Genomic DNA, 13,802 nt, shown 5'->3' with positions numbered 1-13,802 from the left:
CTTTTTAGAGAATACCACCGCCCCCCCCCACACACACCTAAATATATTTAAAGTTACTACATACCCTAGGTGTGTGACATTTATGACCACTTCTTGCTTTGAAAGCACTAACTTCTGAGTTTGATTCAAAATTCCCAGTGGGTTTGATCAGTTTTATTTTTCTGATATGAGGGGCTGGAGATCAGAATTCCCATAGTCTACAATTTTATAAGGTATTTGTGAGGTGGGGCCTTCTAACCATGAAGGGAAAAAAGTGTAAAACCCTGCAATGACTGTCTGTAACTTGCTCGTGAAGTAGATCGCAATTTATGAAGAGTAGGTTTGTTACAAAGCTAGGCAAGTTAGGACCTCTGTGCCTGTGTGTACTTGTTGGGAACTGGCTGTGAAACTCAGCACCCCCTTTCTGAACACCACACCCGTGGTGCTGCCTGCAGCCTGCAGCAGCAGTTCCTGGGAACCAAGCCACATATCTAATCACATCTTAAAACTGTTTAAATTGAAGGGAAAATAAGTTATTTAAGTAGTGACTTAAAAATATTTTTGATTTACTGCAATGAATGACCTCTATTACTAAAAAGTGTGTTTATTTTATACAAATGCAGGCATGGCTGGGTTCTTTGTCCAGTTGACATTTCTCACCTGGTTGGGGAACTGCCAAGACTCAGGGTTTTGTGGCTGTCCAGTGACCTAATGGACACTTAACATCGTTTAATCCCAAGAATACCCCATATAGACCAAATACCTCTGTATTTGTTATTGGTAAGGTCTTAATAGGAAATTATGAGGTTTTAAATTGATTTTCATAATGTAAAAATGTTTCAAATAAATGAAATGCACAAGAAAAAAACTGTCATTTTAAAAGATTTCTACTAATGCATATATATATGGAATTTAGAAAGATGATAACAATAACCCTGTGTACGAGACAGCAAAAGAGACACTGATGTATAGAACAGTCTTATGGACTCTGTGGGAGAGGGAGAGGGTGGGAAGATTTGGGAGAATGGCATTGAAACATGTAAAATATCATGTATGAAACGAGATGCCAGTCCAGGTTCAATGCCCGATACTGGATGCTTGGGGCTAGTGCACTGGGACGACCCAGAGGGATGGTATGGGGAGGGAGGAGGGAGGAGGGTTCAGGATGGGGAGCATATGTATACCTGTGATGGATTCATTTTGATATTTGGCAAAACTAATACAATTATGTAAAGTTTAAAAACAAAATAAAATTTAAAAACAATAATAATAAATAAAATGATAGACAATAAAAAAAATAAATAAAAAATAAAATAAAAGATTTCTAAACAGAGGAGCTATGGGAGAAAGTGACTTGCTTAGCAGCAGAATATGACTCATTGATTTGGTTTCATAATTTTAATATTTGCCAGTAGTCACATTTGCTTTTCTAATTCACAGATTAAATATTTGGGATATAAAGTTTTGTTTTTGTCTTTTTTAGAAGAGAGAAGCTTACAAGAAGCTTAAAGATTTAGAGCATTTCCCTCTTTATTGATTAAAATCATTGCCCAAGGCTCTTTGTTGGTAAGGTGAATATCCAGGACCCAATTCTTAAGTAGTTACCAACTTAAAAAATTACGTCTTCACAGAGAATTGAAAGGGAACTGGCGTGTGTATACATATTTTTCTTTTCTTTCTTTCTCTTTTTTTCCTTCCTTCTTTTTCAGACTGCTGTTATATCAAAGAAATGGTATTTAGTTTTTGCACTCTGGAGGTGAACTAATCTCTCTCTGTGTGTATCAATTTCCTCATCTGTATAGTGGGGATGATAATAATATTACCCACCCTATTGAGTTTTGAAAAGTAAAGATGTACTGTTCTTAGAAAACTATTTGAAACTCAATAAGACCTCAAATATTAACTACTATTATTAATACTAAAATTAGAAAGACTTTATAAAAATGTTTAAATATGGATTTATAGTAATAAATAACAGAATAACAATACATATATACATCATCTTATTAAAATTTGATGTGTTTTTCATCCATCCTTCCACCTTGCCGTTATACTGCATGGTGCTGTGTTTATTGCGTGAAAACCTTCTAAGACAATGTCAGAATTGATGTTTATTAATATGATTAACTGTCCTAGCTAACTGTAGAAAGACTGGTTAGTTCTTCAGGAATTAGGCAACATTAAAATACCTCATCACTGGTTTTTGCTGCATTGCTGTCTTCCTTAGGGGTCCTAGGGCCTGTGAGGGTGGCTACTGGATATCTTGGGCAGTCAGCTTGTCTCTCCTCATCCTCCTCTTCAATGTGCAGGTGTGATATCACCTCTGTGCCATCACGGCCACAGCACAGGGCATCTGGATCTTGAGATTCCAGCCCTCTTCGGGTGCCTGCCCTGACCCCCTCATAGACTTCCTCATCTTCCTCTCCAATGACAGGGAGGGTCTGGGGCAAGGGACCCAGGCCAGGGTGTGCAGAGGTCACAAACTTATCACCTAGGACCTCCAGTACCTTCTCTGGGCCTGCAGAGCCCTCTCTCATTTTGGTCACATCTGCAGACTTGTTCGGAGGTGTCTTTCTAGAATCCGGGAGCATAGTGGCCTCAGGAGGCCGGGCTGCAGCTGAGGTCGTAGCCGAGCGGAGCAAAGGCAGCTGAGAGGAGCGGGCTTTGGCAGGTGTGGGTGCTCGCGGCCACGGGGGGAGAGCGGAGGGGTCCTCCTTAATCTCAAAGTTGATCTCCTCTGGGGTATCTGGTTTGGCAGGGTCAGCTGGTAAAGCTAAAGCACCAAGCTTCTCTAATTCATCCAAGAACTTGTCCAGAAAATGAGGCGGCGTTGGGGCTGAAGGATTTGCCAGTGCACCTTTGGCTGGCAGGGACAGCCACCCCAGGGTGGTTCCCTGGAGAGAGTCGCTATCTGGGTCACATGAAGCTTTGTGCAAGAGAGGGGGGCCTGGTTCACTGGAAGCCAGCTTAGAGATGAGCAGGGATTATGATGTTACAGAAAACATGAAAGTGAAAATAATGCATCAAAACACAGAGACAGAAATGCAGAAAGACGTGGTGAATATAAAAAATACCTTATGCTATGGTGTAGATTGGCTGATAGCTTTTGAATTCAAATACATAAAATCCTTAGCATATTAATTAAAGATTGATCTGAACTATGCTAGCATTTGGAAAAGGTCCATTAAATGTCAAATGACAAGGTAAAACTGTCATAGAGATTATGAAGACAGGAAAATTATTTAGAGATTTAATAGACTACTTCTTTGAAAATAGGTTTCTAGATATTGATTTAATATAAACAACTCTGGAATAATGTTAATGTAGGATGAAAACCAACAATTAAGCCTTTTTTATTCCCAGAATTTGTTTAGTGTTCTTCCTGTGCCAAATCTTTTGAACTTTCATCATTTTCTCACTTAGGTTGCGAGGTGATTATAACATATGGCATAAAATATTTTTACATCATTATACGTTAACACGTTTCTAAATGAATACGTTCTGAGAAAGATTTTTTTAAGAAGAGAAACTTATGATCAAATGAGACTGACCTTACATAACTACTATTTCAAAGTTTTAAAAAATTCAAAGTAAATGTTTACACAGAAAGGGAGCAGAAGATGTGAACAGGAGTAAACTTCTGGCAGGACTTCCACTCTCTTTTTCAAAAGGTTGACATTTTATGTAAACTAGTGGAGGTCTAATTTATGAAACTTAATCTCCTGAAGTAAAAAAAAAATACTTCTGTGTATCTTAATATGACTATTGCATTTTGGATGTACTGAACAAAACAGAATTTTTATTCATTAAAATTGTTCTTGACATGTGCCTAGGAACATTCTAATACATTTATATATTGTTTTTTGACTAGGAAGAATGTTATATGCTACACATGTGAAGATTTGAGATAGGCTGGCGGAAGACATTTTACTTTGGCTCTTTCCAAGTAGATGATTGGGGTTTGGAAAGAAAAAAGTCTTTAAGAGAGATTGCACTTTCCAGCTGACTGCTTTGAATGACATGTCCCTGCTGCACTCAGCACTCTCGGTCCTCGGGCCTTAGTATGGACAGCACACAGGGCATTCAGCACTCAATTTTCACTTCTATCCTATAAGAGGAATGGGGTTTAATGAATTTATCTAGATTTTTTTTAAAAAAAGGAAACGTGATGTCACGTCACCATGGGGTGGGATAAACGAGACAAAGAGTCACAAAACGTTTATGAGCCTCCTTATAGAAGATTCAAGATTAAAGGCTACATAGCACCTTTTAGTGCCAGGAATACGACGTGGCTGAGGAAGAAAGGTCTTTAAGTTCCATTACTGTCATGACTACTACTACACTACTACTACTATTACTACCACCGTTACTACCTGTTACTACGACTACTCCAATGCCATTACCACCACAGGCACTAATACACTTGATAATGGTTCAAAGTGCTTAGCCTTACCATGGACTTGCCTCTACTGAAAGTTAAATCGAGTACCCTGAGATACCTATATCACAAAAAATATACCTGTAGTACAAGTATCATATAATTATCTTATCTTCTAAAAGCATTAGACTTGGATTCTACTCTACTAAAAGCAGAAATATCAGAAATAATACCAACTTACATCTGAACCTCTCCTAAATAAAGATAGTACGTCTAAAGAAATGTGATTGGAGCATGTCCAAGAGTGATTCATAAATCACAATGAATTCCCTTCTCTATTTACAAACATCAGTTAGAAAATAGGATATTTAACATTTAGTTTATTTTGGGTGTCATGGTTTAGAAGTACATTACAGTTTTCTTTTTTGTTTTTGTTTTTTTTTTTTTTATGAAAATGATTCGGTTCAAAACTATTAAGGAGTTTCCTTCATTTAGCCAGTGACATCATAGTATGGATTCCAGTTGGTGGACCATTAAATATTTTTTTAAATTTATGGACATAAGCTTTTTAATGTATTTTCCCCCCACAGTGAGAATAAAACACTAATTAGTTATTAGTGAAATTTGTACACATCTCTACTTATAAAATGTAGAATATGATATCCTAAGAAAAACCTAGGAAATTGAAAATACATTTAAATCCTATTCACAACAAAGATCAAAACATTGTGATTTAAACTACTACATTGCCAATATTTATTAAGACTTCATGGAAAAATTTCTTTAATTTTAAGTAAGCCTTTGTAGATACGCTCTGATTCTTTCTTATAACCTTTTATTTGAAAGGGCAGTCACTTTGAAATTTACCCAGTAGTTCTTTTAAGATGACTGAATGCTAGATAAGACAGATATTTAATACAGAGATGAAGATTTTTTTCTTTTTATCAGTAGGAACTACCAAAGGAAGGATATTGCTATCTAAATGCTGAGCTCTGCTAGCAAAGTAAACATACGAAAGAAGATTGTGGAAAATTTTGTCACCAGTCAAACAAAATTAGCAAGTAGTCAACTGTTTCACCCCCCAATGCTAAAGGATTGAGAGTAATTACTCCTAAACCCAGCCTTCTAAGAAAAGTAGAACAAACAAAATGCACAGCCTTAGCCCTCTAAAAGAAAATGCTTCTCTTAAGATAGTAGAGTCTTTATGTCATTGCCCTTTGTGTAGCTGAAACCATTATGCTAGCACCCATAAGAAAAACTAAATTACACTGACTTGACCTGGCACTCACACTTAGAAACACAACATGTAAATCTTTCATTTTGCCATAGATAAGATGTAGCATAATGCCCTAACATATACCAGTTATCTTACTCCGAGCTCCCATGTATTATACTAATATGCTAGAACGTCTTCTTACCTTATTTGAACTTAAGCTGTGGATCCTGTCGCTAGAATAGCTGTGGGGTATTGGAAGTTCAGGATAGTCCTCAGCGCCTTTGGTTGTATGCTTCCTGACAACTTCTACGTAGGAAACAGGGAAGATGCCTTGTCTGTTGGTTCCTGGAATTTTACCTTCATACCAGTTTTGATCAACTCTTTTAAGAAGAATAATTCTATCTCCCTGTAATGAATAATAGGAAAATGCATTAGAAATAGACATGCGATAACATAAAAAGTTATAATTGTCAGTGTTTTTGAATAACAGTTTTCCACCTGGGAAAGTCTTATACTTTGAGCGTTTTGTTTTTGTTAGGAGAATGCAACTAAAGCCTCCAGAGCTCACTTCTAAATTATAGCTCATCAACATATATACAGTGTAACCATCCATTTATTAGAATCTTTCCTAAGGATACTTGGGCTTTACACATGTTCAGATTGGCCCTGTGGGAAATGTCATGTGTGAGTTATTTCAGAAAGTGCAGTAGTTTAACCTGCAGTGTGTCGGTGACAAGACCATCATCTGATCACTGACAGACTCAAGGGGATGAGCTGCAGTGGGCAGAACTTCAGAGTGTGCACCAGAGATGGCGATGACAGTGTGTCTGAAAAGGGTTACAGAAAGCAACCTCTGGAAGGGATGAAGTTGGATAGCGCACCATTTTTATTCTTTATATAATGCACTGCCTAGTAACGAAAAAGTAAAAGCTGACAGGATGGGGCATAGCTAGCATCCTAAATAATGCATAGCTGTGGCCAGGACTCACGTCCACCTGGTCTGCATTAAGACGCTGTAATACCAGCATCCATTCTGACTGGTGGGTGGCCATGCCATAGTGGTCAGTAATGTTTTTCATAAAACCCCTGGCTTTGGCAATGCTAGGACCTTCTACAGGAGAACCCACTCCAGTACTCTTGCCTGGAAAATCCCATGGACGGAGGAGCCTGGTGGGCTGCAGTCCATGGGGTCGGGGTCGCGAAGAGTCGGACACACTTTCACTGTTCACTTTCATGCATTGGAGAAGGAAATGGCAACCCACTCCAGTGTTCTTGCCTGGAGAATCCCAGGGATGGGGGAGCCTGGTGGGCTGCCGTCTATGGGGTTGCACAGAGTCAGACACAACTGAAGCGCCTTAGCAGCAGCAGCAGCAGGACCTTCTACAGTCACTATTTCTGTGACCTGAAGGATCAAGCCAATGCTACAAAACCCAGTTTGATATAACCTTTGAATAACAAGGCAGCAGAAGAACAATATTTTGAAGTGTACTAAAGTGCTATTTTCTTCTGATGTTTTCACTTGTACAGCTCCTGATATTTAGCCCGAGGCACCCCTGGGAGACAATTTGGAGCTCCCCCAGAGGAAAAGTCTCTCTGCAAAGCTTTGCATCTCACAATGACCTCATCAGGAAGGACACAGGAGAGGTAGGTAGCAGTGACTCAGGGCAGCCTTACAGGGTCCTTTGCAGAAAACGAGGAAGATGCAAAAATTGTCTAAGGAAGAAGATGACCTGTCTTAGTTTTGAAACTATGCAGCCTTTCAAATGCACCAAGGAAGAAAGCCGCTTACCTTTCTGAGCGATAGCTCCACGTTGGTGTCAGCACTGAAATTATATTTGGCGACAGCTTCTCCGATTTCACCAGGCTGGGCTGGGGGAGGTGGTCTTGCAGGCTGTGCTTTTTCAGGAGGTGTGAGTTTCTACAAAGGAGAACAGTTCTCTTTATTCTTTGTTTTCTTTTTAAAATTTTATTGGTGTATAGTTGCTTTACAATGTTGTGTTACTTTCTGCCGTACAGCAAAAGGAATCAGCTATATGTTTACATATATCCCCTCTCTTTTGGACTTCCTGACCAATCAGGGCACCAAAGAGCTCAAAGTAGAGTTCCTGTGCTGTACAGTAAGCTCTCACTAGTTATCTATTTTATACATCGTATCAATAGTGTATGTGTGTCAATCCCAGTTTCCCAATTCCTCCCACGCCACTCCCCACCCCTCTGTTGGTGGGAGTGTAAATTGATACAGCCACTATGGAAAACAGTATGGAGGTTCCTTCAAAAATGAAAACTAGAACTAACATATGACCCAGCAATCCCACTCCTGGAGATATACCCAGAGAAAACCATACTTCAAAAGGATGCGTGCACCCGAGTGTTCATAGCAATACTATTCACAATAGCCAGGACATGGAAACAACCTAAATGTCCATCAGCAGAGGAGTGGATAAAGATGTGGTGCATGTATAATGGAATATTACTCAGCCATAAAAATGAATGAAACTGGGTCATTTATGGAGACATGGATGATGCTAGAGATGGTCATACAGAGTGAGGTAAGAAAGAGAAAAACAAATATCATATATTAACTCATAACTGTGGAGTCTAGAACAATGGTACAGATGAACTTATCTGCAAAGCAGTTATCTATTCTTGACCCATGGTGACTCTAGAAACAATAATCAGGTAGGGGGGAAGGGGAGGGGCTTACCTCTACATATGAGATTGGGAAAATGCCCACTCTTCCGTGATGCTCTCCCTCATACCAGTTTTGATCAATTTTCCTGAGGATGTAGACAGTATCTCCTTTCTTAAATGATAGCTCCCTGGAAGAGATACATTTAAATGTTTTATTTTTTTTTCCACGATGTATAGCAGTTATTCTTCAGATGAGCATTCTCACTGGATCTGCATTTGGCTGGTTAATGTACTTCCAGTATTGAAAAAAAATCTGTTGAGCCCAGTTAGCTAAGGATGCTCCTTGAAAGATTTTTAGAATTCATTTGAAACATTATCACTTTAGAAATGACTGAAAAAGAGCAAATATAAACATCATGTCTGATTTAAATCACAGGCAGATTAATATGAGATTCAAAGGTGGGGACAGACGATTGCTATTTAGGCTTTGGTTTAGGGGAGAAGAGTTGTGATGCTTGAAATAATGCTGGGTTCATTCTGCACTCATTTTTATTTGTCCTGAAGTTAGTTAGCTAGTTAGTTACTTCTCTCTCTCTCTTTGTCTCCTCGTAAGCTCATTATCATTTTGCCTTAGCACACAAATGCCAACATGAGAAAAAATTTTATTTGTGGTTCCTTGAAGCTGGTTGACAGGCATTTAAGTAGAGTATCTTGATAATGATTTTATCTTGTGAAGCAGGAAAGATTTTATACTTTGATTTTTCAAGGAGGCACAATGAGAAATATTTTTAAAAAGTGGAGTATAATTGACATGTAATATTATGTTAGTTTTGGATGTACAACATAATATTTGTATATATTTCAAAATGACCACCACAATAAGTTAACAGTTACCCCATATAGTTACCTTTTTTTTCTTATGATGAGAACCTTTAAGATTGATTAGAAACTTTCAAATATGCAGGAAAGTATTATGAACTATGATCACAAAGATAAACTTGTTTCAAGTGCAAAGACATGCACAGATTGCTTGTACCCTCCTTTTTTTTGTTTTTTAAATATAAAAATAATTTCAAGAAACAGTATGCTTTTCCATTTTGGCTGTTTCTAAGGAGACAGTAGGTAGATTGGGTGTTTAATTTTAAGTTATAAAGACATTACTCATCATGAATAATTCATGCCTAAAGTCTCACCCTCACTGCTTTAGTTTTCATGGCTTCGTCACCCAGGTGATTGTGTCTCTGTGTTATTTTGCCCCCACAATTACGTCTCGCTGAAGGGTACTTATTTCAGATCTTTTGCCGAGAGCCCAGACGTCCCACACATCTGCCTTCCCACTCCCAAATCTTCTGTTTTGTTTTGTTCAGGATCTTGAGTTGGAGCATTTATGTGTGCAGGGTATATAATGCAGAGAGGTTTATAGTAAATGTAGACTATTTCACACTGATGAAAAGAATTAATTGAAAAAAGTTGCATAGTAAAAAGAATTATCACACATTTAGAAGTGCTAAAATCTTCACAATGCAAGTGTGTTAAATGTTCAGTAACCCTAAAAGCAAAGAAGATTCACAGAGCCTTACGTTCAAGCACAGTACTTCCCTCATTATGCATGTGGCTAATATAGAAAATAAAAACCGAAGTATTTTCATGTTTATAATCCAACAGTTTTATTTATACTAAGTACGTTTTGTATCTGGAAATGAGATCAGAAAGTTTAGCTTTAGAAAAAGAGTAATTAAGAGACAGCTAGTTATTTTTCTTTTAAATATGAAAAGATATCTTTTCTGTGTGTGAAGACTTGTACTTAAATTTTTCAAGTCATCTGGGAAAAAAGGACACTGGTCTTACTTTTCAGTTTTCAAAATTATGTTCATCTCATCTCAGAGCTAGAATTTCTAGAAGTCTCATTTTTTTAATTTATTTTTTTCTTGAGGGATAATTGGCTTTACAGAATTTTGTTGTTTTCTGTCAAACCTCAACATGAATCAGCCAGCCAAAGTTACACATATTCCCCTTCCTTTTGAACCTCCCTCCTGTCTCTCCCACCCCAATCCCACCCTCTAGGTTGATACAGAGCCCCTGTTTGAGTTTCCTGAGCCATACAGCAAATTCCCATTAGCTATCTATTTTACATATGGTAATGTAAGTTTCCATGTTACTCTTTCCATACATCTCACCCTTTCCTTACCTCTCCCCATGTTCATAGGTCTATCCTCTATGTCTGTTTCTCCACTGCTGCCCTGAAAATAAGTTCTTCAGTACCATTTTTCTAGATTCCATATATTTGTGTTGGAATACAATATTTATCTTTCTCTTTCTAACTCACTTCGTTCTGTATAATAGGGTCTAGGTTCATCTACCTCATCAGAACTGACTCAAATGTGTTCCTTTTTATGGCTGAGTAATATCCCATTGTGTATATGTACAACTTCTTTATTCAATCATCTGTTGATGGACATCTAGGTCGCTTCCATGTTCTAGCTATTGTAAATAGTGCTGCAATGAACAACGGGATACATGTGTCTTTTTCAATTTTGGTTTCCTCACGGTATATGTCTACGAGTGGGATTGCTGGGTCATCAGTTCAGTTCAGTCGCTCAGTCGTGTCTGACTTTTTGAGACCCCATGAATCGCAGCACGCCAGGCCTCCCTGTCCATCACCAACTCCCGGAGTTCATCCAGACCCACGTCCACTGAGTCAGTGATGTCATCCAGCCATCTCATCCTCTGTCATCCCTTTCTCCTCCTGCCCCCAATCCCTCCCAGCATCAGAGTCTTTTCCAATGAGTCAACTCTTCACATGAGGTGGCCAAAGTACTGGAGTTTCAGCTTTAGCATCATTCCTGCCAAAGAAATCCCAGGGCTGATCTCCTTCAGAATGGACTGTTTGGATCTCCTTGCAGTCCAAGGGACTCTTAAGAGTCTTCTCCAACACCACAGTTCAAAAGCATCAATTCTTCGGCACTCAGCCTTCTTCACAGTCCAGCTCTCACATCCATACATGACCACAGGAAAAACCATAGCCTTGACCAGACGAACCTTTGTTGGCAAAGTAATGTCTCTGCTTTTGAATATGCTATCTAGGTTGGTCATAACTTTCCTTCCAAGGAGTAAGCATCTTTTAATTTCATGGCTGCAGTCACCATCTTCAGTGATTTTGGAGCCCCCAAAAATAAAGTCTGACACTGTTTCCACTGTTTCCCCATCTATTTCCTATGAAGTGATGGGACTGGATGCCATGATCTTCGTTTTCTGAATGTTGAGCTTTAAGCCAACTTTTTCACTCTCCACTTTCACTTTCATCAAGAGGCTTTTTAGTTCCTCTTTACTTTCTGCCATAAAGGTGGCGTCATCTGCATATCTGAGGTTATTGATGTGTCTCCTGGCAATCTTGATTCCAGCTTGTGTTTCTTCCAGTCCAGCGTTTCTCATGATGTACTCTGCATAGAAGTTAAATAAGCAGGGTGACAATATACAGCCTTGACGTACTCCTTTTCCTATTTGGAACCAGTCTGTTGTTCCATGTCCAGTTCTAACTGTTGCTTCCTGACCTGCATACAAATTTCTCAGGAGGCAGATCAGGTGGTCTGGTACTCCCATCTCTTTCAGAATTTTCCACAGTTTATTGGGTCATATGGTGGTTTTATTCCTAGGTTTTTTTTTAAGGAATCTCCATACAGTCTTCCATAGTGGCTGTATCAATTTACATTCCCACCAACAGTGCAAGATTGTTCCCTTTACTCCACACCCTCTCCAGCATTTATTGTTTGTAGTCTTTTGATGATGGTCATTCTGACCAGTGTGAGGTGATATCTCATTGTAGTTTTGATTTTCATTTCTCTAATAATGAGCAATGTTGAGCATCTTTTCATGTGTTTGTTGGCCATCTGCATGTCTTCTTTGGAGAAATGTCTGTTTAGGTCTTTTCCCCAGTTTTTGATTGGGTTGTTTGTTTTTCTGCCATTGAGTTGTATGAGCTGCTTGTATATTTAGGAAATTAATCCTTTGTCAGTTGTTTCATTTGCTATTATTTTCTCCCATTCTGAGGGTTGTCTTTTCACCTTGTTCACAGTTTCCTTTGCTGTGCAAAAGCTTTTAAGTTTAATCAGGTCCCACTTGTTTTTATTTCCATTACTCTAAGAGGTGGGTCATAGAGGATTTTGCTTTTTATGTCATCAAATGTTCTGCCTATGTTTTCCTCTAAGAGTTTTATATTTCTGGTCTTACATTTAGGTCTTTAATCTATTTTGAGTTTATCTTTTTGTATGGTGTTAGGAAGTGTTCTAATTTCATTCTTTTACATGTAGCTGTCCAGTTTTCCCAGCACCATTTATTGAAGAGGCTGTCTTTGCCCCTTTGTATATTCTTGCCTCCTTTGTAAAAAATAAGGTACCCATAGGTACATGGGTTTATTTCTGGGCTTTCTATCTTGTTCCATTGGTCTATATTTCTGTTTTTGTGTCAGTACCATACTGTCTTGATGACTGTAGCTTTGTAATATAATATGAAGTCAGGAAAGTTGATTCCTTCAGCTCCATTCTTCTTTCTCAAGACTGCTTTGGCTATTTGGGGTTTTTTGTGTTTCCATATGAATTGTGAAATTTTTTTGTTCTAGTTCTGTGAAAAATGCCATTGGTAATTTGATAGGGATAGCATTGTATCTATAGATTGCATTTGGTAATATAGTCATTTTCACAATATTGATTCTTCCAACCCAGGAACATGGAATATCTCTCCACCTGTTTATGTTGTCTTTGATTTCTTTCATTAGCATCTTATAATTTTCTGTGTACAGTTCTTTTGCCTCTTTAGGTAAGTTTATTCCTAGATATTTAATTCTTTTTGTTGCAATGGTGAATGGGATTGATCTCTTAATTTCTTTTTGATTTTTCATTGTTAATATATAGAAATACAAGTGATTTCTGTATATTGATTTTTGTATCTTGCAACTTTGCTAAATTCACTGATTAGCTCTAGTAACTTTCTGATACTATCTTCAGGGTTTTCTATGTACAGTATCATGTCATCTGCAAACAGTGAGAGCTTTACTTCTTCTTTTCTGATCTGGATTCCTTTTTATTTCTTTTTCTTCTCTGATTGCTGTAGCTAGGACCTCCAGAACAATGTTGAATAATAGTGGTGAAAGTGGACACCCTTGTCTTGTTCCTGATCTTAGGAGGAGTGCTTTCAGTTTTTTGCCATTGAGAATAATGTTTGCTGTAGGCTTATGGTCTTTACTATGTTGAGGTAGGTTCCTTCTATGCCCATTTTTTAAAGAGTTTTAATCATAAATGGGTGCTGAATTTTGTCAAAGGCTTTTCTGCATCTACTGAGATGATCATATGATTTTTATTTTTCAATTTGTTAATATGGTATATCATATTGATTTGTTTGGTATATTGAAGAATCTTTGCATTCCTGGAATAAACCCAACTAGATCATGGAGTATGAGCTTTTTGATGTGTTGCTGATTTATGTTTGCTAAAATTTTGTTGAGGATTTTTGCATCTATGTTCATCAGTGATATTGGCCTGTAGTTTTCTTTTTTTGTATTGTCTTTGTCTGGTTTTGGTATCAGGGTGATGGTGGCCTCATGGA

The 13,802-nt window shown here is 38.0% G+C and overlaps 1 protein-coding gene across 23 annotated transcripts in view; it reads right to left on the bottom strand.

Moving 5' to 3' along the window:
* Window positions 1–13,802, bottom strand: part of SORBS2 (sorbin and SH3 domain containing 2) — a 212,644-nt gene that overhangs the window by 19,100 nt on the left and 179,742 nt on the right. For 16 of the 23 annotated variants that reach the window (XM_070364405.1, XM_070364404.1, XM_070364414.1 and 13 more), the window contains 3 exons: window positions 8,278–8,392; window positions 7,363–7,491; window positions 5,776–5,979 (listed from right to left, as the gene is read on the bottom strand). In XM_070364405.1, the coding sequence (XP_070220506.1) occupies window positions 5,776–5,979; window positions 7,363–7,491; window positions 8,278–8,392 (448 nt within the window). Of the gene's footprint in view, window positions 1–2,168; window positions 2,946–5,775; window positions 5,980–7,362; window positions 7,492–8,277; window positions 8,393–13,802 lie in introns of all 23 variants that reach the window. The other 7 variants (XM_070364400.1, XM_070364401.1, XM_070364402.1 and 4 more) reach the window with 1 other exon arrangement.

This window comes from Bos mutus, chromosome 27 (assembly GCF_027580195.1).
Source record: "Bos mutus isolate GX-2022 chromosome 27, NWIPB_WYAK_1.1, whole genome shotgun sequence".
NCBI classification, from domain to species: domain Eukaryota; kingdom Metazoa; phylum Chordata; class Mammalia; order Artiodactyla; family Bovidae; genus Bos; species Bos mutus.
Note: the sequence above shows the minus strand (reverse complement) of the source record. Positions and strands in the feature narration are given on the sequence as shown.